General features: G+C 34.4%; 1 protein-coding gene across 1 annotated transcript in view; it reads left to right on the top strand.

Annotated features, from left to right (window-relative positions):
- The window catches only part of CSMD3 (CUB and Sushi multiple domains 3), a 779,390-nt gene that overhangs the window by 369,867 nt on the left and 382,782 nt on the right, over positions 1 to 26,741 (top strand). The window contains exons 12-13 of the mRNA XM_036436812.2: positions 3,289 to 3,392; positions 13,493 to 13,605. Coding sequence (XP_036292705.1) covers positions 3,289 to 3,392; positions 13,493 to 13,605 — 217 coding nt within the window. The remainder of the gene's footprint in view (positions 1 to 3,288; positions 3,393 to 13,492; positions 13,606 to 26,741) is intronic.

Genomic DNA, 26,741 nt, shown 5'->3' with positions numbered 1-26,741 from the left:
ATGCCTTTTAAAATAAAATACTGTTTAATTAGATTAACTAATTAACTAGTAAAAATTATGTAAGAGATCCAAGGCAGTTAAGATAAAAGAAAATTTTTAAAAGGTTTAAAAGCAAGATTTTAAAATGCTATTTACAGAAGACATACTTGTTATATAGAAAAATAAAGATGCTTTACAAAGATGTTTACATAATAGGGAAGGCTTATCAAGTTGCCCAAATATGAGGTCATTAAGCAAAAATAAATTTTATTTCTACATACCAACAGTTGAACATATATAAAGATATATATATAAATTTAAACAGCAGCAGGAAAGAATTTCAGCCTATGCATAAAAAAAAGAGTTAAGCCAATTTGTGTTGATTCAGGGTCAGATAAACTGATCAGGAGAATAGCATCTGGAGCCCCCAAACCAACACCCCATATATAGAATCTTTCTGTATGTTGGAGTTTGACATGCAGGTCACTGGGGAAAGGAGGACTATTGATTCAGTTAAACTACAGAGACAATCTCTTGTTCATATTGCAGTCAAAGAAAATTTGAAAGTGATGCCGTGCTTGCTTTCTGTTTTTGCTTAACAAATTATCCCAAATTAGCAGCCTGAGACAAAATGAATTTGTTATCTTACAGTTTCCATGGGAAAGAACTTCAGGCACACGTTAGCTGAATCCTCATATTGAGGTCTCACCAGAATAAAAGTAGGGTGTTGCCCAGGGCTGCCATCTCATTTGAGATGGTGATACCAAGCTCACTGATGGTTGGAAGAATGTAGTTACTCTGGTTTATGATTGAGGCTCTCAGTTTATAAAGGCCACCCACTGTTCCTGCTACCTGGACCTCTTCACAGCACCAATGTGCTCTTCAAAGGCAAACAGGAAAGGAATCTCTTCTGATTTGTTTTATCCCTAGCTTTTAGACCTTTCAAGAACTTTCCTGAACTGGTCAAGCTCTCCCAGGATAATCTTCCTTTTGATTCACTTGAAGTCAATTGAATAAAAACCTTAATTTCATCTGTAAATCTATAATATCCCTTATGCTATCCATATAATGTAACCAATTATGGGAATAATTCTCCATCATATTAATAGGTTTTATCTACATTCCAGGGGTAGTAATTATACAGGCCATCTACATGGTGTAGGGGGATCTTAGAGAGTCATAATTCTACTCACTATACTTTATCCTTTCTATAAAAGTCAATTCCCAAAAATGCAGGAAATACCTTTATGACCTTGGGTATAAGCCAATGCAAAAGTGCTACTTATAGGTTATTAAGTCCAACTTCATTAAGATGATTTCTTCTAGACTTAAATATTTAACACGGAAAGTGAAAAATCAGATTATAAACTTAAAGAACATATTGCAACACACAACATGTAATGTATTAGTATCCAGAATATATAAGCTGATCTTCTCAACAGGTAAGCCAGGCTCAATGTTGTATTATGAATGATGCATTATGAATGAGTTACAGGTAGACATAAATATTTATCTTAGCTCTCAATATCTTGGGCAAAAGAACTTCCATTGAAAGCAGCCTACCTCATTGTGTCTATACTTTCCTTATGTGTGCTATTATGGAAAACTATGGGGAATCACTGATATAAAGGATTCTTGCAATAAATAACAAGCAGACAAGCTGTCCAAGTGAAAATTAGCCAAAGTACAAATAGTCATGTCACAGGAAAGGAAGCGTAAATGACATATACATGAAAAGACATGCAACTTAATAATTAATGAAGAAAATGCAAAACAAATATCATTTTCACATACTCTAAATTGGTCGAAATAATAAAATTGAATATAAACATATTGTGAGCATTTAAATTAATAAAATAATTTTGGAAAATCATATGGCACAATGTTATAAAATTGAATTTTTCCTTTATTACCCAGACATTGCACTCCTAAGTATATAACTTAGAGATATATTTTATACTTGTATTTCTGAACCAGAAGATGTTTAATATTGCTCATAAACATGTTGCTTATAATAGCAAAAAGTAGAAACAACCTAAATCTCTATTGATAGGCAGTTATTAAAGGAGAGTATTTATATTTAATTCAAGGTAAGCTGGGAAACATTCTTTTTAATTGCAGTCATGTAAAATGTATAATTCAAGATTTTTTTTTTGTATCTTCTGTATTAAACTTGGCAACAATTTATTTAGTCAATGCAAATATAAAAATACTTTTTTAAAAAGTTATAATCACAATTTGTTATATAGCTTTGAAAAGCTAGGTTATGACATCTGTTTTTATAGTTTCTTTTTATGATACCAAATTTATAAATAGTTATAATAAATATTAAAGATATGGGTTTTTAATTTATTTCTATTAATATTGTCATTCACTTTCTTTATGGGATGATGAGTTAGATTTTAGTATAAATTAAGTTTTGCTCAAGGACTTATTGAATATAGGATAGTGTTTATGTAATTTTTAACAATATTGATTCTTATTTTAATATATTTTATTGAGTTTTTTTATAGAGAGGAAGAGAGAGGGATAGAAAGCTAGAAACATAGATGAGAGAAAAACATCAATCAGCTGCCTCTTGCACACCCTCTACTGGGGATGTGCCTGCAACCAAGGTACATGCCCTTGACTGGAATTGAACCTGGGACCTTTCAGTCCTCAGGCCGATGCTCTATCTACTGAGCCAAACCAATTTCGCCGTCCAATGTGGTTCTTTTATTTTTTTTGTTGTGAAAAGTAGAAGTTCATCTAAATTTCACGTTATTTTCAGAGGGAAATGATCCATATAGAGTTGTAAATTTGGTGTGCTTTTGTGAGGAGACATTCAGGATCTTCATATGCTGTTATCTTGGACTGTGCCCCTGATACTTTTAAATCTGGTGATCTAGATTCAAATTTAGCTGTAACATTTTTTAAGCTATACTATTTAAGCATACTCTGTGTTTTATTGAGCTAGCTTTATAAAAATAGCTGCAAATGTATGGTAAACCACACTCCACCTACGTGTACTTTTTATAAAACTTCTCTAAGTAGATTCGCATTCATCATTCTTCAAATACTTCATGTAAGAGGATTCTATAAACAGAAGCCATGCCATTTCATTGAAAATTATCACAGAATGTACAATGTGCCAAATGAAAATTGTTTGGTAATCCTAATGATTGGTCCTTTAGCAATAGTCCGATATGATCTGTTGCCATAGTATGAAATGTCTGAGGGGCATTTTAAATATTTTTCTCCCATTGCTTTATTTTTGTTTTTATTGCATAATGCTACATATGTGAGATGTTTGTTTCTGTCTATTGCTAGGTTATCCAGATAAACTTCGAAGAATTTGATCTTGAGATTGGCTATGATACTTTGACAATTGGTGATGGGGGTGAAGTTGGAGACCCCAGAACAGTGCTCCAAGTGTAAGTTCTCAGTGTTTTCCTCTTGACTTTGCCTGTCAGGTGTTTTTGAAAAATGTCCCTTATTATTCTTTTTCTTTATGTCTCACTACCACCAATAAAACATTGCACCTAATTTGTTATCATCAACTTACATGTAAGTACATTAAATCCCCTTCAGTGGGACTTAATCCAAACACAACTTCTTAGAATGTGTTTTCAAACAGGAGCCCATTTGGAAACAGACATCTAAAGTGAAATTGTAAAATAAGATGTACACATGTAAAAAAATAAATAAATTAAAAAATTAAAAAATAAATAAATAAAATAAGGTGAAATTGTAAAATGGTTGATTGGGTCTTATATGGAAAACACATTTGCCCTCACATAATTAAAAACAGACTGAAAATAAAAGTATAAAATAGATCCCAAAGACCTAAACTGGTACCAAAGACTGGTCAGTGTTGCTCATGTACTGGTGGCAAACTCATCCCTAGTTGTTGAGAGTTTGTCAATGGTTTTAAATTTGAAATCTTTAGCAATGAAACGTGAAGTAGTGAACCAGCAATGTACCTCTTATCACAGAACTGAGATAGTTAAAATAGACCAAATATGGTTCTTAATGGGAGCTAAAAGAATGAAATTATGTTGAAAAAAGAAGGAAGTATTGAGTATTAAATATTTATTGCTGAGTCCTTGGGCTGTTAATTCTAATTATCTACCCCTGATGATCCCATGAAGAAATGTTACAGGGAAAGTCTATTGTTTACTTTGCTATGAACTTCAAAAGCTTAGGGTATGCCCTCTCTCAGAATTCCTTTCATCACTCTTGATTTGAAATTCAGACTTTATCAAATCAATATTTCTAAAAATTGGATATTTTGCATCATAATTACCTGGAACACATTTTAAAAGTAGGTTTCTGGACCCCCATTCTTGACCTATTAAGTCAGTGTTCTGGGATTTGCACCACAAAATATATATATATTTAATCAATTCACCAGGTGATCCTTATGCACATCAAAAGTTTGAGAACTACTGGTATAAATATTTATAAATTATTTTCAACATATTCCCAGATACAACGTGCTTATTATGTATGTATTTCTTATTGTGTAAATTGCTTGAAGGCAAGCTAATTTTATTTCATTCTTTTTTCTCTATTCTTTTTTTCCCATTTTCTTTGATTATTAATTTTACAAGTTCTTCTCTTATTATTATTCCATAATCCTATAAAGCCTAGGATTTACTTTATGTATACAATATAGGCTCCAGTATTATTCCTTCTTTGTTTTTATAATTCTAGGGGGGAAAAACTAAAATGAAGAAAAAAAGAAAAAACTACTCTTCCTAGCTGTCCTCATGCACACTTAACTTCAACTTTAACCTCTTCCTCTCCCCACAATATGTATTATCATTGACCAACCACAACTTTGTTGTCTATCTCTGAGCTACTATAATTCCATTTTGTGATTCTTAAGATAGAATGTATAAAAGCATCAGCATTTTACATGTTGGGCTGTTGTGCTCAAATTGTTTGTAACTTCACCCTCGTTAAAAAGTCTCAGCATTATTATCAGAATGTTGAGCCTAATAGGTATTTTACTACATTGGAGTACTATCTTGTAGAAATAATCTATAGTTTCTCCTAGATTTCCTTGTGAGTTTATACATGATAGCTTAGGTTTCATTATACTGTAATATCATATTAGATATTTGCAGCCACAGAGCTAATATGATCAGTAGATGTGTTTGTTTATTGTTGTTTGGGAAATACAATGTTTTAAAGAACTGAATATTACATGCAAGAAAATCTAAATTTATGGTTTCTTTTGTTAAACTGGCAACACTAGCCTTGGATAGTCACATGGCAAATAATGTGGGTACAGGTTCTTTAAAGAGGGTACAGGTTCTCCTTCGTTACTAATTCTGCTATTGTTTTGTACTTGAGCTTCTAAGAACATTTGCATTAGCTGCCTGGGCCTGTAGCCATTTATGTATATGACTCCTGATACAAAATTTGGTTTTATCTTTGAATTTATAACAGTATTTTCTAGATGGTTTCACTTTTACTCTGTCAATATTTAGATTGATAGGTTTATAATAACAGATTGTGTCAATACTGGTATAAGAGAAAAATTATGGCAGGCCAGTAAAACAGCCAAGGAAGATTTTACTCAAGATAATTGCAATAGGAATCAAGACTATTGGAATAGGGCTCAAGTATTGAGCAGAGTCAACACTAGTTCAGTAGGAAAGAGAAATTGAACTCAACTCTGCTGAAACAAAAGGTAGAATTTTTGTTGTTGTTGTTGCTGTTATTGTGGGATTTTTTTAAAACACACTCACTCAAAGACATGCTTCTCTCTTTCTTTCTTTCTTCCTTTTTTTATTTTTTTATTTTTTTTTAGAGGGAGAGAGAGAGAGTTCAGTGGAATTATCAGTTTCTCTAGAAAATTTAAGTTTCAAGTCCTTTGTGATAATCACTGTTCAGCCCTCCTGAGGTGCTGGCTTCCATTGGCAGGCAAGTATCCCCCTGGATTCCTCTTTCACTTTGATAGGCATATGGTTAGCCTGCCAAGTATAAGTTTACAGGGAAAATATAATGTTTGCTTACAGGAGTTGCTCTATTTTTTAACGAAGTTAGCAATAAAGTTATAGGCCATTTTAATCTAATGTATTGCTGAATCTTAGCAAAAAAGTTTGATTCAACTTATGGGAATCTGCAAACATTTGCATAATTAGTGGATGACATTGGAAACAAGATGACTCTCTCTCTCTCTGATTCAAAATGCTCTAGTATCCCCAAAACAGACAATATGTGAATCAAGAGAGACATTATCTTACCCCCACCTGAGCATTGGCACCTGAAGAGGGAGAGACTTCAGAATCTCTAGACATCATATACAACATAACTGGATAAAATATTTTATTATCCACTAGAGGCCCAATGCATGGATTCATGCACCGGTGGGGTCCCTCAGCCTGGTCTGCACTCTCTCACAATCTGAGATCCCTCTAGGGATGTCAGAGAGCCAGTTTTGGCCTGATTCCCACAGGCTAGGCCTAGGAACCCACATGAATCTGTGCACCGGGCCTCTACTATGCATATAAGATCTTTGGTTAATCTCTTCCACCTTCTCCCCAATTCCTTCCCTCTGAGACTTATCAGTCTGTTCCATGTTTCTATGTCTGTGGTTTCCACTCCTGCATTGAGCATCTGACCCCTGGCTGTCAGTGCTCATCATAGCTACCACTTAGGCTTTTATATATATAGATAGACAATAAATCTATAAAATCCAAACACCACGAAGTTTCCAGTGAAGTTGTTTGGGGAAGACTGCCTACATATACATAGGGAATATCCTGTAAAGAATTCTGCTAACAAATGGCCATCTCCTTAATAAGTTTTGAATAATTTCATATTCTGTCTTTAAAATCTCTTTTACTTAGATGATTATGATGATGAAACAACATTATTAATTAAGAAATAAGGACAGTGGTATAAGAATTGCTTTGTTAAATTATTCCCATAATTTATTTTATTGCTCTCTCAGCAAAAGCATTGCCTTTTGCAGTTTTCATTCCACCCTGCATGAGCTCTGTAATGGAATGCTGGCTTGAGCAGGCAGAAGTTCATCTTCTCACAAAGCAGTTATCAGTTTTCTGTAGGACATGTTATTTTCCCTGAAAGTAGAAAATTTTAAATTTTTTCAATTTTCTTCTGTTTCATGACAGACATCAGATGACTTTTATATACATATTGCAATTCTCTTGTTACTGTCATTGACTAGGCTGTTGTGCCAGCTTAGTTCTAGGAATTACATTTTCCAAAGTTTTATGAGGAGTCACTATAGCATACAAAGCTTTAGGCTGGCCACTTTCATTCTAAATGCATGATCCATCAGCAAACATCATTAAATCGGCATTATAAATAAGAATATCAGACAAATCAGGTAAGGGCCTAGTGTTTTATTCTATTACTGTTGTACAGTAATGATCATCTATGTGATCAGGATCTTATAAAAGACAAACAAGATGTTTGCATCTCCTAAACAGAGTGTTGGGATTAACTAATAATTCATAATCACAGCTAGTCTGATGGCACACTCACATAGTCCTGATCTTAGGCACTTTGTAAGGTGGCTGTAACAACACATAGGGCATGTGATTAAGTCAAGTGACTAATGGCAAGGATTTTAATCTTTTTAGAGTATTCTGTGGAGTAGAGTCTTCATTTTCATGACAAAACGAATAGGAAAACTTTACAAAACTTAGAATCTTCAAAACTGAGACCATAGTCAATTTTATGTTACAAGCCTCTTTAGAATCCATAGACTTAACCAGAAGATCTGAGAAATTACCATGCAGTCACTCCTTCAGAAGTATGTTCCTCATTGCAAATGCTGGAATCCATTGTCTACAATATCCCTGAGTGCCACCAAAATTGTCTAATTGTTTTTTTGTTTGTTTGTTTGTTTTTGCAATAAGGCATTCCATTGGTCAAATGGGCTGACTCTTTTGGGGCCTCAACAGCAATAAATGCCCTTAATATTTTATCTCAGTCTAGCAATAATGCAATTTATCTCATGAGGCCTCATGCTCTTGCTAAGGGGGATTGTGACAAAGAAAAGGCCTAGGTTTTGCTTTGCTCTTTAGTTTCTGACTACTAGCCAATGCTTGTACAATAGATTCTTCTGGTGGAATAGCTTCCCTCTAAGTTTTCCTGTAAATGACTAGAGCAATATAGGAGAGCACTGAAACTCTTGAGCAATCCTTTGTCCATAAACATTGGACTTCTTTAAAAGTAAAAGCAAATAAAAATTTAGACTTGTCTATTAGAGAAGCAGGATCCCAAAAAAGCAGATCATAGATAAATTGCAGAAAAAAACATTCCAGATGATGGTATCAAAGTTATAATGTTTCAGTGATAGGAACTATATAGGCATTAATGGATAGTGAATTTATTTACTTCTTCAAGATCTTGATAAAGGTGAGCCTTCTTGCCGAAACCGGTTTGGCTCAATGGATAGAGCATCAGCTTGGGGACTGAAGGGTCCTGGGTTCGATTCCGGTCAAGTGCATGTACCTTGCTTGTGGGCACATCCCCAGTAGGGGGTGTGCAAGAGGCAGTTGATCAATGTCTCTCTCTCTCATAGATATTTCTAACTCTATTTCTCTCCCTTCCTCTCGGTACAAAATCAATTAAAATATATATATATATATATATATATATATATATATATATATATATATATTTTAAAAAAAGGTCAGCCTTCTTTATCATATTTACTTTCCTTTTTTACTGAACATTTGGCAGTGTTAGTATCACAGGGTGAGTTTCCTTTTATAATTATTCCTATTTTTCTAATTTGTTTTGTAACTGGTTTATTCCTTCTACAATAATTGAGCTCTCAACAAAGGGTAGCATTTGACAACACATGGCCAGGGCTTATGCTTTTGATATGCTATAGCTGTTGGTTCTACACATCAGTATTATTATTCCTAGGACCTAAAGTGATACATTGATTTGTTTCTGCTCGAGGTACTTTTCCAGTGCCCTATGAGTCTGCCGCTCTCTGCTATACCTCTAGTTTTAGTAAGAAAATCAGATGCTTTTATTTCCAGAGCTTTCCACAGATGCTCCATATGGAGTATACAATATGGTAGTCTTAATTACACAAGAGAGATCTCCACAATAGGCTTACATGAGAAGCAAGAAAAAGTAAGAAAACATATATCTCAGTTACAGGATCTATTCCTGTGGGAACTACAGAAGAAGAAGAAAGAAAAAAAAAACACACAACACACCACACACACCACAATTATAAAACTTATTCAAAATACCAACAACCAACCAGATGGAAAGTGAGGGATTTCTGGGGAAATTTCAGAATAAGTAGTACCAGTATCTACCATAAAAAGCAAAGATATGTTAACTTGAGAGAAAGTTGTTGAAAGTGTATTTCACCAGTTCCTACCTCTGAGATTCAGTCAGCTACAATTTACTTGTTAATTGTGCTCTAGCCTTCTGCACTTTTCTGATCCCCTGTTTCTGCATTTTCTGCATCATCTGGATCTTTCTCTCCAACCCTTCCCAGCTTCTTGCAGTAGCGAAGTTTCTTCCATTGCTTCTTTTCTAGATTGGACAGAATATTTCCTTTACTGAACAGTTTTAACTGAACAGTCAACACAGCAATTTTTAACTTCTTCACACTTGTTCTGGATTGTCTCAAAACTGAGTAATTGCAGCTAAGATTTGAGTAATAGTCTTGTTTTCAGGATATTTGAGGTGTCCCCTTCTCCACTGAGGAATGGGGATGGAGTCATTATGATATGCTGAGAAAAAAACAACTTTCTGAGATTCACATGAGAGGATGAGTGATTTTCCTTTGTGTGGCATTGCATCGCTGGATTTCTAAAGTCTGTTTCATTTCCTTTAATTCAGTCCTGAATTCCTGTAACCTGGAATTCAGTAGAGCTAAAAGCTAAGCCAGTGTCCAGTTTCTGTTCCAAATGGGAGCCAGGTCCAGTTCACCATCAGGTTGTGTGTGGTCCACATGGCCATGGGCCTTGAGGGCAAATGCAGGGGAGCAGGAGCATGAGAGCCCTGTGAGCCTGGAGTCAACAAGAGAGCAAACTCCCTTGCTTAGGGAATTAAATGTCCCCAGTCTTCCCATGTTTGCAGGTGAGACTGACGCACAAGTACCTCTCAGACATCACTATACTGAGCGTGTATCTGTTCTCATCCTTGTCCAGTCCCCTCCCCACCATCTGCAGGGAATAGCCTAGTGGCTCCCTGAGGAGTGCTGAACTGCCTCCTCATGACACAGTTGCCCAAATGACATTCCTATAGTAGCTGGCCTTCCCTATGCTCCTTTTCTGTTATTCACAGCTAAGTTAATTACAATGGTATCTGTCTATCCTTGCTATTCTGCCACTTTGTCCTTAATTTAAATTTGGATAGTCAGCAAGAGAGCTGAGATAAAGGTGGGTAGGACCAGAGGATGATTTTGATGTGTCCCTGGATCCATGCAGGTAAATTTTGATGGAAATTCCTGATGGAAATAACAGGAGACTCACCTCTTTTGGAATATAACATGGAGTTTCTCCCAGCTCACCTTGAGAGGCCAGGCTATGAGCAATCTTCTCCAATGGGTCTCCCAGGCCCTTTGGTCTTCTGCAGTGGTGGAGGGTAGTGCATATCTGACTACTCCTTGATGTGGTGGGTCATGTTCTGGTGCTTGCACCTTCCAAGTTGCCAGTTGCAGAATTTCATTCAGTAGCTTGTGCACATGCACAAGCATGGGGATCTGAATCGAAAACATGCTGTGAAGAACATCTACAAACATCTGGGAAACAGGGAAAGCTTTTCTATGAGTAATATCATCTGGCAGCAATGCTGTGTAGCTTCTCAATGGCATTAGCCTCACTGGTGAGCAAATAAGAGAAGCTAGTTTTCCTCACATTGTAACAAGAAAAATGTGCGCTTGTATGGCTCTTTGGCACACATTATAATGCTGCTGCATTCGTCAATGTAATACTTATTAAAATATTGGCCTTTTCCCAAGTAACTAGGGGAACTTCTTTGAATCATGTTACCTTCATATGGGACAGAGAATTTTATACAAGTTCTTAACTACTCCCTAAACATATCCCTTTGTAATTTCTGCCTTCCTAGACCCATGATGTATAGATGATAAGAGACTTCTTGAAATAGAATCTGTACTGAAACATAGAGTGAACTCAGGGCTGAGAAATGAGGAGCACAAGCCTGTATCCTCCATCAAGGCAGGTAACCCGGTACCAGCTAAAGAAGTTGTGTCCTCAGCCTTCGTAGAAGGGAAATCCATTAACGAATGGAACCGTATATCTCAAAACTCATCAGTTTCCTTTTCCCAGGATCTTCTTGAAACAAGAAAGGATAAGGAGATATAGGGGGAACAGAGGGAGTAGAAATAACAAAGAAAGGAAGAAAATGTTTTTATGAAAGAGAAAGTACCTTATATTCTCACATTGCCTCTCCCATTCTCATTCTTTCCTACTGGCTATTCAAAGCACTTTTAACTTTCCTCTTAAAATGTTATCCATCCAATAAATACCCATAATTAATTTGCTTAAATTGAGGCCCTCCTAAAGCTCTCGCAAATCCTGAGAGAAACAGGAAAACGGTGATATTGTCCTGGATGGTCACTTTTCAAAGAGGTGGTTCCACAGCTTCCAAGAAAAACATTCATGACATGAAAATTGACAAGAGGCTTATTTAGCTTAAAAGATGTCTGCCCATTTGAAAGAAACAGATATCATTTATAATTTCAAATTTTCTAAAGAAATTGATAAACAAAAGAGGGTTTTGTCTTTCCCTTGCAGTGTCAAGAAAATTATTACCTTTTATATTTCTTCTTACCTTTATACCAAAAATGAGGTGTGAACTAGAATCGTGGCCAATAGGAGAACAAGTTAGTCAGGGAACAATTTGACTATAGGTTTAACTGTTCTTTATGAACTGACAAAATTACCATGCTAGAGGTTTATTTTGTATGAAAAGGATTGTTGGCATATTTGATATAGTGTATCTAACATACATCATACAGTTTTAAGCTCTCATGCCCATTTCATAATGGATTTATTTTACTTTCTGTCATGTCTCTACCTTGAATCCTCACTCTTGCACATAAACCTATTCTACAAAGTTCAAAAGACTAATACTTATTAACTCACCTATTTGCAAATTAAAAGTTCACATCACAATGCTTAATTGCAAGATGTTTTCAAATGATAGTGTGTTTGTGTGTGTGTGTGTGTGTGTGTGTGTGTGTGTGTACTTACAATTACACTTATATATTACAAAGGGGATATACGTGTGTACTTATTTTAAATTTGCTTGGTGAGTAAAATTAAATATAATCTAATACTTTGTGGTATCTTATAGGATCTTTCTATCATACTATTAAGTTTTCCTCACTATCTTGGATAAGTCCATAATTAAATCATGATATTTAACTGGTTTCTTTGTGATACATTCCCATAAATTCTGGGACATTGGATACTGGGGACGCAGCTATATTGCACATGCAGTCCACTGATGATATTTTACAGTTTTGATGGCTAGCATGTTCTGCAATGGTCACTTCAAGGATATGTTCCTCCATGCTGCCCTCTCCTGGTCTCATTACAGTATAGCCTCTATCCAAGAGCTTCCTGCTTAGGGCAGGCACCCTTTTCATGATGAAGGGTAACTTTATGTGAAGTCTCCATGTAATTTTCCAGCAATTCTCTGTTTATAGCAATGAAAGAGGTAGACCCCTAGAGTAATTTCTTCTTTTGAAAAGAAAACACTGTATATTTAATGTGTGATTTGGAATTTCCAATCACTATGGATATTTGACTCAGCAGTGAGTCCATTTTTCCCCTCTTTCTATTCTTGATAGTTGTTTCCCCCGAAGCCTTCATTTACTTAGTAATTCTGTCCCCTTTATATGACATTTGGCTTTGTTTCAAATATGTGACTGCAACAATTATGAATGATAAAGAAACATGAAGTAAGTTTCCTTGAGAGGGTTATAAAATTGATTGTTACTGAATGATAGTAATACCTAGATTTAGTGATGCCATATGAAATTAGCAATATATTTTTAAATAGAAATATTTGCATCAAAACATACAAGAGACAGCTAGCCTAACATTGGTATTGCAAAGGGTTATATTATAGTCCTTGACATTTTATTGTTTTGTGTAGTGATTAAATATTTTTACAATATTTCTTTAGAACAGAGTTCTGTGAAATTTGAAAGGTTAAACTGAAGTGCATCCCTGGTGTGTTTATTTTAAGCTTTAAGACTTTTATAGAAGTATACAGTTCTTGGAAGGTATAAAATTTAGTATGTTGCCTCAGGAATATGAAAGATCTAACTTATTTAAACACATAAAATGGTACTTGTTTACAACAGACCTTGATCACTAAATTGTGTTTGTTCTGTAACATCACTGCATAGTGCTGTAAGTTTATCAGGCAGGTGCTTTTTTCTAGCGAAGAATGCATTGAAAAGATGTCTTTCTCATAATTTGCCTGCAGAGGGTGTTTTAATAACCCATTTCTCCCTTCTTTGCCCATCTCTTTTTAGTCTTACTGGAAGCTTTGTGCCAGACTTAATAGTGAGCATGAGCAGCCAAATGTGGCTACATCTTCAAACAGATGAAAGTGTTGGATCTGTTGGATTCAAGGTTAACTACAAAGGTAATGGAGAATTGCTACTATTTGGAAATATGTTATTTTAAAACCACCTGAGAATACTTTTAAATTCTAGTTTAATTGCGTCTACAAAGTAAGTTTCCCAGAACACAAGCAAGAATATATTTTTAAAAATGCTTTTCTTTTAAAGTCACCTACAAATGTTTATTTCACCTTCCTTTACATGATTTTTTTTAAATTGTGTCTGTTTTGTATATATCATGTCTCCCCTAGTCCACTATACTATCCCTATGCCTGAATCACTCTTAGCCCTTCCCAAAATAGACAATGTATTTTTATACATGTCACACAGTTTGCCTGGCTATGTATATATTATATGAATTGAATTATATATATATATAATGTATATCTATTCACACATATATACATGTGTGAATAGATATACATTATATATATAATTCAATTCATATAATTCACACACACAAATTATTTCACATTATTTGTGAATTTAAAACACACAAATTATTTTACACACATATAATTCACACACACAAATTATTTCACATTATTTGTGAATTTCACACACACAAATTATTTCACACACATATAATTCACACACACAAATTATTTCAATTCATATAATTCACACACACAAATTATTAAATACATTATATATATAATTCAATTCATATAATTCACACACACAAATTATTAAATACATATAATTCATATAATTCACACACACAAATTATTAAATACTTAAGTACCAAGTAAAGGGCTTAAAAAGTTGGGAATATTTTTAAAAATTTATTAGTGGTTCTCTTAGATCAAATGTATGGTTTTAGTGTTTAGATTATCAGCTTCTGTGAAGCTGATAGACCACAAATGTGTGAAATTGCTACTGCCCTTACCAGTGTTGGTAGTGATATATATTAATTACATGTGTATAACGAAAAATTTTGTTCTACTTCCACTTATAAGAGATAGGTGCAAGCATTTTGAAATCATGAATATCTTTGACACATGGTGAACCTTGGTTAAAGTTAGAAACAGTGGACATATATGCACACAACCTACATATTAGAAATGGCAATTTGGAATTCTAACTGAAGAAATATATAAATGTTAATAAATTCAATTAAAATCCATGTTTTAGAATATGAAAACATATAAAAGAGCATTGTCACTTGAATTTATTATTTCTATTGTGGTACCAATTATTATTCTTTAGCTTATCAATTAAACAGTGGCTGTACAAAAGTCTCTTACTTGAATAACAATGACTTTTAATAAGAGTTTCCTTTTTCGGCATTGGCTTGCCTTGCCTTTGTATCCAGACACAGGGAAATGAATGCATGATGTTGTCAGGGAGACAGGACACAGGCATTCTGTGTTTTTAACTTTTGACTATATCGGTTCTATATTAATTTGAATAGTTCATGAAATCTGTATAAATGCCGATTTAAAAGTAAAAAGGTTACCCTGATTATACTTTAAAATATATGTTTCTTCCATTTAAAAAAATCTACATCTGTCCCCAGTGAATAAAACAATGTTACAAAATTTATGGAATGGTCAGCTCATGTTGAAAATACCTACATGATTTCTCTTTTCCCTCCTCTAAGTGACTCATTGAACCTGGGATCATTATATTCCTCTTGGTTTTATTCTTTTCCTCACCCTGTGAAGGAAAACCTACGTTCATTTAAACCTTAGAAACGACATTAATCACTGACAGCGCTTCCGCAAGGAGCACGGTTATTAAGCTCATGACCAGGTTGGAGCAGCGGAAGCGCGCATTCTCGGTGTTTACAAAGCTCTTCCCTCCACTGCAGTTCAAGAGTTCAAAGTACAAAAATCAGTGATGCTTTGCTTTCTTTCTGCTCCGTTGTCAGCAAGAATAATTCAGGAAATATTTCCTAAGGATCTGCTCTGTGTCAGCTACAGAATTAGTTGTTGAATATATTCAATAGAAGGAACACCCACATATGATCTCTCTCAGCAAGATCATAATACAGATATAGAAAAAAAGCACCTAAGTATTCATACACAAATGTCCACAAAGATGAGATATTTGAAATAACCCTGAAGATTCTTGGTGAATAATGCCCTTATTATCCCTCCCTTCAATCTGTTCTCCTCAATCTAAGCACCTCATCACTAACAGTGATCTCCCAGTAGCAGAGAGGGAATCCTATTACTGTGTTTCCATAACGTTCCATTGTCTAGAGTTAAAAACAAAACCTCCATAGATCGCATCTTCTAGCTCCCTTCTTCTTGTTTTTTTTCTTTTTTCCTACAATACATTTTTTATCAAATTATCCATAATTCTCTGAACTCAGCAAGTTGTTTTACACCTGCCCTCTGGATATTCAGTAAATTCTACCTGCACCACTATTCTAATTTTAATTCAACATCACATTACTCATCCTTGAAGATGAAGTTCAAATATATTTTCTTCTGTGCAGCTTTCCTTAACTCTACCCATCACAAAAGAACACTTCTGTGTTTTAAAGCCTTTTCATGTATATCATATTCATCTTTATTTTTTCCAAAAGTAACTCCCTGATTTGTCATCGCAGGTGATTAGTTATTGTTCAATAAAGCTGGACAAATTATTTGACCTGTATAACATGATGTAACATAGGGTAAAATATGTCTTCAAAAATTAATTTATCATGATTTTTTTACACTGAAAAATCTTAATTTTTGCCGAAACCGGTTTGGCTCAGTGGTAGAGCATCGGTCTGTGGACTGAAAGGTCCCGGGTTCAATTCCAGTCAAGGGCATGTACATTGGTTGCAGGCACATCCCCGGTGGGGGATATGCAAGAGGCAGCTGGTTGATGTTTCTCTCTCATCAACGTTTCTAGCTCTCTATCTCTCTCCCTTCCTCTCTGTAAAAAAATCAATAAAAAATATATTTAAAAAAAATCTTAATTTTACATTCTCCATAATTTTAAAACCTCAGCTCAAAGTTGAAGTGGGGTTCATTTTAAGAAGTTTCAAGTTTTGATATGAAGATAGCTTCAGCAACCTCTCCTACTAAAAATAATTTTCATAATTATCATGCTCCCCGTTAAGTAGTGTGTTGGTTTTAAATGGAACACTTGCTAAAAGAGTTTTCCACATCATATATATATATATATATATATATATATATATATATATATAGTCACCTATAGATTTTGCATAATATAGCATTAGATGTAGCTCTCCTATAAATTAAACATATATTGCAATATATATGTGTGTGTGTTTATGTGTGTATATGTATATATTCTCTTCTAAATTAAAAAAACTAAATGTAGTGACTAAATATGAAATTTATATGTTGTTTTTCACAATATATTTTAATTCTTAAATTATGCTTTGCTAATTACCTAAGACAGTGTATTTTTCAAAATTAAATTTATTGGGGTAATATTGTTAATAAAATTATATAGGTTTCAAGTATACAATTTGGATACATCATCTGTGTATTGTATAATGTTCCCACCAAAAGTCAAATCTCTGTACCATATATTGGCCTCCATTTACCCTTTACTTCCCTATCACACCCCTTCTGTCTAATAACCACCATACTGTTACTGTGTCTGAGTTTTAATTTGCTTTTCTTGTTTGTTCACTTGTTGCTTTCAGTTTATGTCACACATATGAGTGAAATCATATGGTTCTTGACTTTTTCTCCCTGGTTTATTTCAGTTTTCATAATATTTTCAAGATCCATCATGATGTCTCAAATGGTAATATTTCATCGTTTCTTCTGGCTGAGTAATATCTCATGGTACATGTGTACCACATCTTCTCTATCTGTTCATTTATTGAAGGACACTTTGTTTTTTTTTTTCTATATCTTGAACACTATGAATAATACTGAATGAAACAGTATGGAGGTTCCTCAAAAAATTGAGGATCCAATTATCATATCATCTAGCACCCTTTCTTCTGGGTATATACCCCCCAAAAAACTTGAATACATTTATGCACAAAGATACATGTATCTCTGTGTTCATTCAGCATAAGACAATTCTGTTAGAAACTCAAAGTAGAAAAAGATTAGACTCTAGAGCTCAGTGTCTCATTAGCTACACACAACACTTGATTTCAAATGCCTACATATTTAGTTCAACATGTTTAGTTAATATTCCTTAAGGATATTTAGCAGAGGCATATAAAGAAAAATCTCTAGCCTTTATGGAGCTATGAAAGTGATAATATCTCTTTTTTGAAAACTAACATGTTTTGATTAATTCCCAGTTGTCTAATAGTATACAATTTCAACAATGGTATTAATAGCAAGCACTTATTGAGTAATTATGTACAATTGTTAGCTTGTTTCATCTCATTTAATTAACTACAACAAACCTACCAGGCAAGTAATAATATTATCCCTGTTTAATGGATGAAGTAACTGAGGCAAAGCAAGTTACCTGATTTGTTCAAGATCATATGGCTAGTATGCGGCAAATTATGAATGACTCTAAGTTCTATGTTTTTAGACTGTTGCCTTTTAGAAACATATTATTTCCATAAATCTTAGCTTGAAGTTAAATTTATTTAGTATTTAAATATTAAAACTTCTCAATTAAAGTGCATAGCCATCTGCTTTATGGGATCACCTAAATTTGTGAAATGTGACATTTTCATGAAAATGATTATTTTTCTTAAATATTTAGAATCACTTATTTTTATATTTTAAAGGAAACTCAGAATACCTTTCCTTTACTAGAATTTAGGGATATGAGTCTTTCTTTTTTCTTTGCTTTGTCACCCCAATAAATTCAATTTAAAAAAAATCAAGTACATAAAAAAGAACTAAGGAATAGAATTTTCGTTATTTAATCAAATGCAGGTCTTTCATAATTAGGACAGATGCCAGAGATAAGATAGATACAAAATATTTAATCACTAAATAATGATTTGCAAGTGTTTGATTCAAATATAAGTTCAAATTTAATTATAAATTTCTTTAAAATGCATAATTTAATGATGGAGATGTCATTTATACATATCAACAAATATTTTGGGTGTTTGATAAAAACATTTGCAGAGTCTGATGATCATAAATATTTATTTATGTACTAAAATCTTAAATTTTTCCTCACTTTTCTCTATTCTTATGTGTCCTTTCCTCTCTCCTTTCTTCTTTTACCTTTATTCTTATATGAGATAATACTCTACTTGTTGCACTTCAACTGCTTTTTATTTCATATCTATAAAGTAATATAGACTATAAAGTAATTCTTCATATCAAGTTTTTTATATGAGATAATACTCTATCTGTTGCACTTTAACTGCTTTTTATTTCATATATATATAAAGTAATATAATCTATAAAGTAATTTTTCATACCAAGTTTTTGTTCTAATCAAATATATAATTCCTTTTATTTATGACATCTGGACTGAGTGGTGCATCCTTTTTTATTTCAATTTATATCATAATTCATATAGATAGGTGGCATTCTTCTAAATAACTATAAAACAGTCCACAAAATGAATACATCATGATTTAAAATGAATTAGTAGTCATTTAGATCATTGCCTTTATTAATTTGCAACATTGATATAAATATTCTTGAACAAGTATTCATACACTTTTCTTCTATTATAATGAGAAGCCAATTATTAAATAAATAATATGGAGATTTAAATAATGTATCCTGAATAATTATTTCATAAGTTTCATATTTCCCATCTCCCAGATGTGTAAAAATGACATTTTCCCCTAAAATAGAATGCTACTAATCTTTCAGATGTTTGCCAAACTGATGTGTTATAAATGCAATGTTATTGTATTTAATAGTTACAAGGTTTTTTATAATCTTTTTATAGATTTACTTGCATCTGGATTTTATCATGTTTGACATTTTTCAGCTTCATGCTTTTTGGAAGTCATTATTAATTTTTACAATATATGATTTTTCTCTAATTCTAAGTGAACAGAGAGAATTACACTTTCATGTCCTCTAAAAGTTGGGTGGTCATGTGACTACTAAAACTCAATTCGAAGTGGTTGGAGTGACTTCTAAGCCCATGTATGAAGTTATTGATGTTCTCTTTCAAAAGAAACACTGAGGCCTTATCTTCCAGGTGATACAGTGACAGAGGGTGTTGCTTCCTTTGGCCTGTGTCTCCATAGAGCACATGTGTCAAACACAAGGCCCGCGGGCCAAATCCGTCCCGCCAGGCCTTGCAATGTGGCCCGCACCGCGCTGTCATCACTGCACTCCGCTGCGTTTCCATCACAATGACAGTTTATGACTGTTCAGTAAACCATTCGGCCCGTGATTTAGGCTGGATTTTAGATTTTGGCCCCTTCTCTGATTGAGTTCGACACCCCTACCATAGAGAATAGAGGTTTTTACCTCCACCCCATTTTCTCAACATATAGTATAAGCAGCATGAACCAGAAATAAACCTTTGTTTTGTTCAACTGTAATGTGGGGTTGGGCAAGCCGACTTTCCCTGTAGGTTCTTGATCCACGAAGTTTGAAGAATACATTTGGGGACTAAAAGATTTTAAATGAAAATGTTGAAGTTTGTTGGAAGCATATATAGACATCCACTGGGAAGAGGGTCCCCTCCACCTCTTAAATTGGAAAAAAATGTAAATCTCAATCTGTTCTGAATCTCGTTGTGGCTGGTTTATATATGCTGGTAGCTCTTTGTCTCTTCATGACCTTTCTAATTGGATTCTTCCTTAATATATGACCCCTGTGCTTTCCTAATCAGTCACTCTGCAGAGTATGAGTTTCAATGGTCAAAGCACACCGGGTGCTTCCCCTTTTTCCTCCCTCTTATCTTGAAACAGTCCTCTATCCTCTGTGAATGTATGCCTTCTTGTAACATTTCTGTCCTTCATGAAAGTAAGATAAGCATTCTGGAGCTATCTCCTTCCCATCACATATGCATTCCTCTCCCATGGGCACCTCTTTCCCCCTCCCTGTCCTGTCTCTAAAATTCCTTCCAAAACCTCTAGGATTTCAGGGTTAATTTGTTATTCCAGCATAACCTAGTCTATTCTGATACATAATATGATAGTCTACTCTTGTTTTGTCCTTTTACTCTTATCAAATTGTAGGTGCTTTGGGCACAAAAGAAGCATTAACCCTTAACTTTGGCTCATGCATTGCAAATATTTTCTTCTAGTCTATTTTGAGTCTATAAAATAATTCTTCATACCAAGTTTTTGTTCTAATCAAATATCTCATTCCTTTTATTTATGAAATCTGGACTTATCTATGAGTAGTTAAAGAGTTAATCAAAGTTGCAATTTTTTTTATACTTCAAACTTTTATATATCTGGAATTTATATATGTGGACTGGATGAATGTTTTAGAGAAAATTTTGCTAGTAACATTATTAAATCAGTCATTATTTTTCCACAGAATTGCATTCTTACATTTATAATAGTAAAAGTTTTCATATAAATTGGCATTCATGTAGCTGCTTTTGTTTTTGCTGCCCAAACCATACTGTTACAATTTTACAAGTTTTGAGGTTTTATTTTTTAAAGCATCTTGTGGATAAAGCTAATACTATTCTTCAGTCTCAAAATTTTCATGACAATCCTTTACACTTAATTTACACCTGTTTGAAATAACATTGTTGAATAATATAAAAACTATTTGTAATTTTCATTAGAATTGCATTAATTTTATATATCACTATGGATAATATTGATATTCTTATGTAATGTTTTCTCTTCAAATTTCCTTTAGTCTTCTTAAATTTAAATGTTATTTATTTTCAATACAGCTTCTTTATTATACATGATAGCTTTATTCCTAAGTATTTTCTAATTTTTGATATATTCTAACAGAATATTTATTTTATATTTCCATTTATAACTCATTATAAAGGACTATTATAATATTATATCTCTATTATAAAGATGATTTTTTCATGCCTGTGTAGTATTTGGTCATATATTTAATACTTTTAGTACTTTCAATTATTTTATAATTGGGAATTGTAATAATTGAAAAGGCATTAATCATCAAATTACAGAAAACACAAATAATGGTGTTGTAATAAAAACTTTATTATTTTCACATGGCATGTCTGGAGATTTGGGATGGTTTCTTAACATTGTCATCTGAGACTCAGAGGCATCCTTTTTTCTACCTTCCTTAGCATATTTATCTTTACTGACAAAGTTGTAACATCACTGTTGCCAAATATCAATTGCAGAAATAGATTAGAACTAATAACCCTGCTAAACTGTAATGATGAAAGCTGGCAGTTCTGTCTGGTTCTTCTTTTGATGCTCATAAATTTATTATTTCAACATTTAACGTGATATTGGACTCAGATATGTGGAAAAGAGTCTTTATCAAGTCTAGGGATTTTCTTCTCGGACCTACTTTATTTTGCATTTTTATTAGGAATGGCTGTTGAATCAAACATATTTTGCATTCATTGCACAGTCATATAATTAACTGTGTCACTTCTTTAACTCTGTTCATCAATTTCTAATGCTGAGACAAACTTCTATTATTGCAATAAAACCTTCTTGAAACCGATAGTAAATATTTTAACATATTTTTGGATACAATTTACTAATAATGTGATTATAATTTTTTTGCATATAGTTAAACTAGTGGCCAGATGCATGGATTTGTGCACCAGTAAGAGCTCTGTGTGCATGTGTGAGTCAAAGGTTATTTTTAAACTAGAGGCCTGGTGCATGAAATTCATACACTTGGTGAGGGGAGGGGTCCCCCAGCCTGGCCTGTGACCTCTCATAGTGCAGGAGCCCTGTGATTGATCATCCCAAAGAGGTTTGCCCCACCACCCATCCAGGGCTCCTCAATGGATTGCCCCAAAGAGGTAGACTGGAGCCTCCACACCATGTGGAGCCAAGAGATCCGCCTCTGCAGGGCACATGCAGCATCAAGTCCCTGCCCACCTGTATAGGGTCACAACCCCACCCAACTATGTACATCCGCTGTGCACACAGCCTCCTGGAGATCACTCGTTGAGACGTGATGACCACATAGACTTTTATTAATAGGATTGCTGGTGCATGTCATATGTACTGGCTAGTTGGTTGGTCAGTATGACTGTTGGGCAGATGGACAATCAGTCACTTAGCCTTTTATATATATATAGACTAGTGGACAAGTGCATAGATTCGTGCACATTGAATGGAAATTAATTAGAAGATTCATGCAGTAGTGACATTACTGCAAAAAAATTACATGTCAAAATAGTATATATAACATAGTATTATAAAATTAAAATAGAAAATATTAAAATACAAAACAATTATTGATAAATTGATTAATAAATAAGCAACAATAATATATAACAACAACAAAGACATATAAAGCAAAATCATAATATAAAAACGACAAAAACATGATACAAAAACAACATTGATAAGAACAATGACTGATAAATTGATTAAACTTATTCTAATATCTCCCTCTACACCATATTAAGAGTTAAACACTTTCAGTGTGCTTGACTAATTTCCCTAGTGATGAAACATTTACAACTTTAAGTCACACACTTCCTCAAACACGAGAGAGAAGAAGCAACATATAACTGACCATGTCCGAAAATGGATTCAGTTAGGAATATTTCTACTTTATCTAGAGTTTGTCCTTGGGATTTATTAATAGTCATTGTAATTGCTGGCATCATGGAAAACTGTCTTCGAATTAATTTAAATGGGAGGCTAGCGTCAGACAGGGACAAATCAGTTCTTGGAATCAGAACAACCTCTCCTTCCACAGATCCTCTTAATACTTCAGCGTGGATTATGTTAGGTTGCAATCCTTTGTGCCAGTAAGTTGGTCTTCAGGCATACTCTGTTGACAATGCTGCTTTCTTTCAGCTTCAGAGACACATTGTGTCAATAGTTGGTCTTCAGATACATCCTGGCATTATGTGCAATTGGTGCCAGCAGGAACTTTATATGTGTCACACATGTGCAAGTCAACATTTATTTTTAAATTACCAGAGTGTGTCATATGTACGTGCAATTTGCACTTCTTAATCCCTTCATCTTTTTCACCCAGAAATATAGTTTCTTTTTATGTTCATTTCGTCAAAGTTCGGTTAGAGAATTTTTTGCAGTTTCTAAGAATTGCTAAGGAAGCTTGTCAATGTCTGAATGACATAGAAAAGCCTGAATGATATAAAAGCAAAAAAGTTACATGTCCTTGAGAGTAAGAGAACCTAACTACAAAATAATTTGGTCATTTTTACTTAAATGTAAATGCTTATCTAATTTAAATTTTTATCCTATGGTTATGTCCTTTCAAATCTTTTCATAGATTAATGTTGGTCATTTATATTTTGTTTCAAAAATTTCTAGGTTATAGATACTACTTTTCAAACATGTTGCTACTTCATATGTATTTTGTTTTTAAAGAAAAAACATTTTCTAAATAATAATGATGATATCTTCCCAGGTGCTCTATTTATAGTATATACTAGAGGCCCAGTGCACGAATTTGTGCAAGGAGGGCTCTGGCTGGCCTTACCCCAGTTGGAGAGGATTAGGGTTGGGCCTGTTGGAGGAGGAGATGGTGGGAGATTGGCCTGCTGGCCCACCCCAATCAAGGTCCAATCAGGGCTGGGCTGGCTGGGAAGTTGGGCCAAGGGTGATTGGCTGGTGGGCCCCAATTGGGTTAGGTGGCCAGTTGGGGACCAATGGCTTGGGGAGGGGCCATGTGTGGTTGGCTGGCCAGCCCTGTCTCTGATTGAAGTAGGGAGGCTAACTGGGGTGGAGCTGGTTGGGGGGAGGGGCTGTGGGCTGATCTGGGTGGTGGGGGCCCATCTGGGGCAGGGATGGCTGGGAATAGGGGGTGCAGGAGGTTGGCCCGCCAGCCCTACCCACTACTGGGGTCTGGGGACAATCAGTGCCTGGGCAGGCTGGAAAGAAGAGCTTTGGTTTGATCCAGGTGGAGCAGGCTGATTGAGGGCAGGGCAGGCCAGGAGGAAGGGGTATGGGGCATTTGGACAGCTACCCCACCCTAGATCAGGGTGGGAGAGGCTGATTAGGGGTAGGGCCAGCTTGGTAGAGGGGCCGCAGGAGGTTGGCTGAGCAGGCCCCCCCATCCCAATCAGGCCAGTTCACTGGCCATAGTGGGAGTCATAGTGACTGGTTGTTCCAGTCCTTAAGGAGTTCTGGTTGCTGGCTTTATATATATATATATATATATATATTAATTCCAAGGACTAAATTTTTTCCTCTTTGCCTGTATCTGCTTTTCTGGCTGCTCAGCAACCCTTCCTCTCACTTCTAGTAACTGAATTATTCTAGGCTTTGATGAACCTTATCTCTTCTAAATCTGTACAGCTCTATAGGTTTGGCTGAACTAATCAAAATTTCTTTTGATACAGTTATCAGTCCAAGATGTGGGCCAATTGATATAGATTCTGGGTGAAAGAAATGTTTTCTGAGGTTGTAAACCCTAAGGGTCATTTAACTTGGTGCTAAACTAGGTCAACTTTTGTTACCTTATGTCAATATCTTGCCAAGAGAGACAGGGGATAACCAACAGATGGAAAGAATGAAAACAGTATTGTGGACATAATTGAAATTCTGAAATGCCTGCAGGGAACACTGTACCTTGGTTTTCCAATTGTGTGGGACTATAAACTTTTCCTTTTTTTAAGCCACAGCAAGTTCAATTATTGTCACTTATAAATCAATGAACCATGACTGTCATCTCTTTATTATTTAATTCTTTCAACATAGACAAAAAAGAATATCAATGTTTATATTATAGTTTAATGCTTTCAAAATCATATATATTTCTTTTTTTAAAAAGATGTTATCATAGAAAAACACTACAGACAGGTCCAAGGGAGAATATGTACTCACAGAAAGGAATAATTATATTTGAGTAAGTAATATTTAATACTTTATTGCTTTATCTCAAGAAAGAAAACAGAAATACAAGAGTTCTATAATTACTTTCTACTAACATTGTATTTCCCAGTGGGAAAATTATTTATTAATCTTAGCTTAGCAGCAGTCCTAGTCTTGTTTTATTCTCAAATCATGTTATGAGATTGATTGAAATGTGTAGCATAAATTTCTTGGTTCTTTCACGATTAACTATGACACTGAAATAATTTTGTGGGAATAATGGAAAAAAATGAGTGTAAAATGTTTTTTATTCTGTTTTCTGCCTTACAATTTTTGTTATGAATAGTTCATAAATAGATCCATATACATATGGCCTGTGATTTTTAACAAAGGTCCTAAACATTTCAGTGGGGTGGGGATATATTTATTTTTTAATAAATAGTACTGAAACAATTGGATAGCTGTATGCCTCTTCCCCTAAAAATATCCCAACAACTCTTACCTAATACAGTATACAAAAATTAATTAAAAATGGAGAGCAGACCTAAATATAAGAGCTAAAATTGTAAAACTTTTGGAAGAAAAGAATAGTCATCTTATTTTAAGAAAAGTTTTCCCCAAAATTTTATATGTTGAAACTATAACCCCCGTGTGCTGGTATTTGGGGATGGGCTTTAGGGAGGGAATTTAGTTTAAAGGAGTGTAAGACTTCATGTTGGGATGAGTGATTTTATAAGAAGAGAGCACAGAGCGTCTGCCCCGGTTCTTCAACTACTTGTCCTGAAAACAGGCCCTGTAAGTACCCTGTTTCCCCAAAAATAAGACAGTGTCTTCTATTAATTTTTTTTTTCTCCCGAAGTTGCGCTAGGTCTTAGTTTCAGGGGATGTCTTCTCCTTCCCTGTGCTAGGTCTTATTTTCGGAGGATGTCTTATTTTCGGGGAAACACGGGTATACAGGCAAAAGGCAGCTGTCTGTAAGCCAGGATACGAGTCCTGGCATCCTGAACTCTGAGAAAGAAGCATTTACATGTGTTTTAAACCACCCAGTAAATTATATTTTATAATGACAGCGCAAACCAACTAAGACATTTTAGAAGAAAAATTTTAAAAAAAAGACACATTTGGTCAGCCAAGGACACATTGAAAAATACATAAAAAGACAAATTATAGACTGAAAGAAATTATTTCAATATATACATAATAAGAGACTTATATCCAGAAAATATAAAGAATTTTAAGAGCCCAATAACAGAATAAATCAAATCTAATTGAACATGGATAAAAGAGTTGTCCAATCACCTGAAAAATGAAGAGATACAGATGGCCAAAAGGCATATGGGGGGAAAA

This window comes from Pipistrellus kuhlii, unplaced genomic scaffold, assembly GCF_014108245.1.
Source record: "Pipistrellus kuhlii isolate mPipKuh1 unplaced genomic scaffold, mPipKuh1.p scaffold_m20_p_14, whole genome shotgun sequence".
Taxonomy (NCBI): Eukaryota; Metazoa; Chordata; class Mammalia; order Chiroptera; family Vespertilionidae; genus Pipistrellus; species Pipistrellus kuhlii.
Note: the sequence above shows the minus strand (reverse complement) of the source record. Positions and strands in the feature narration are given on the sequence as shown.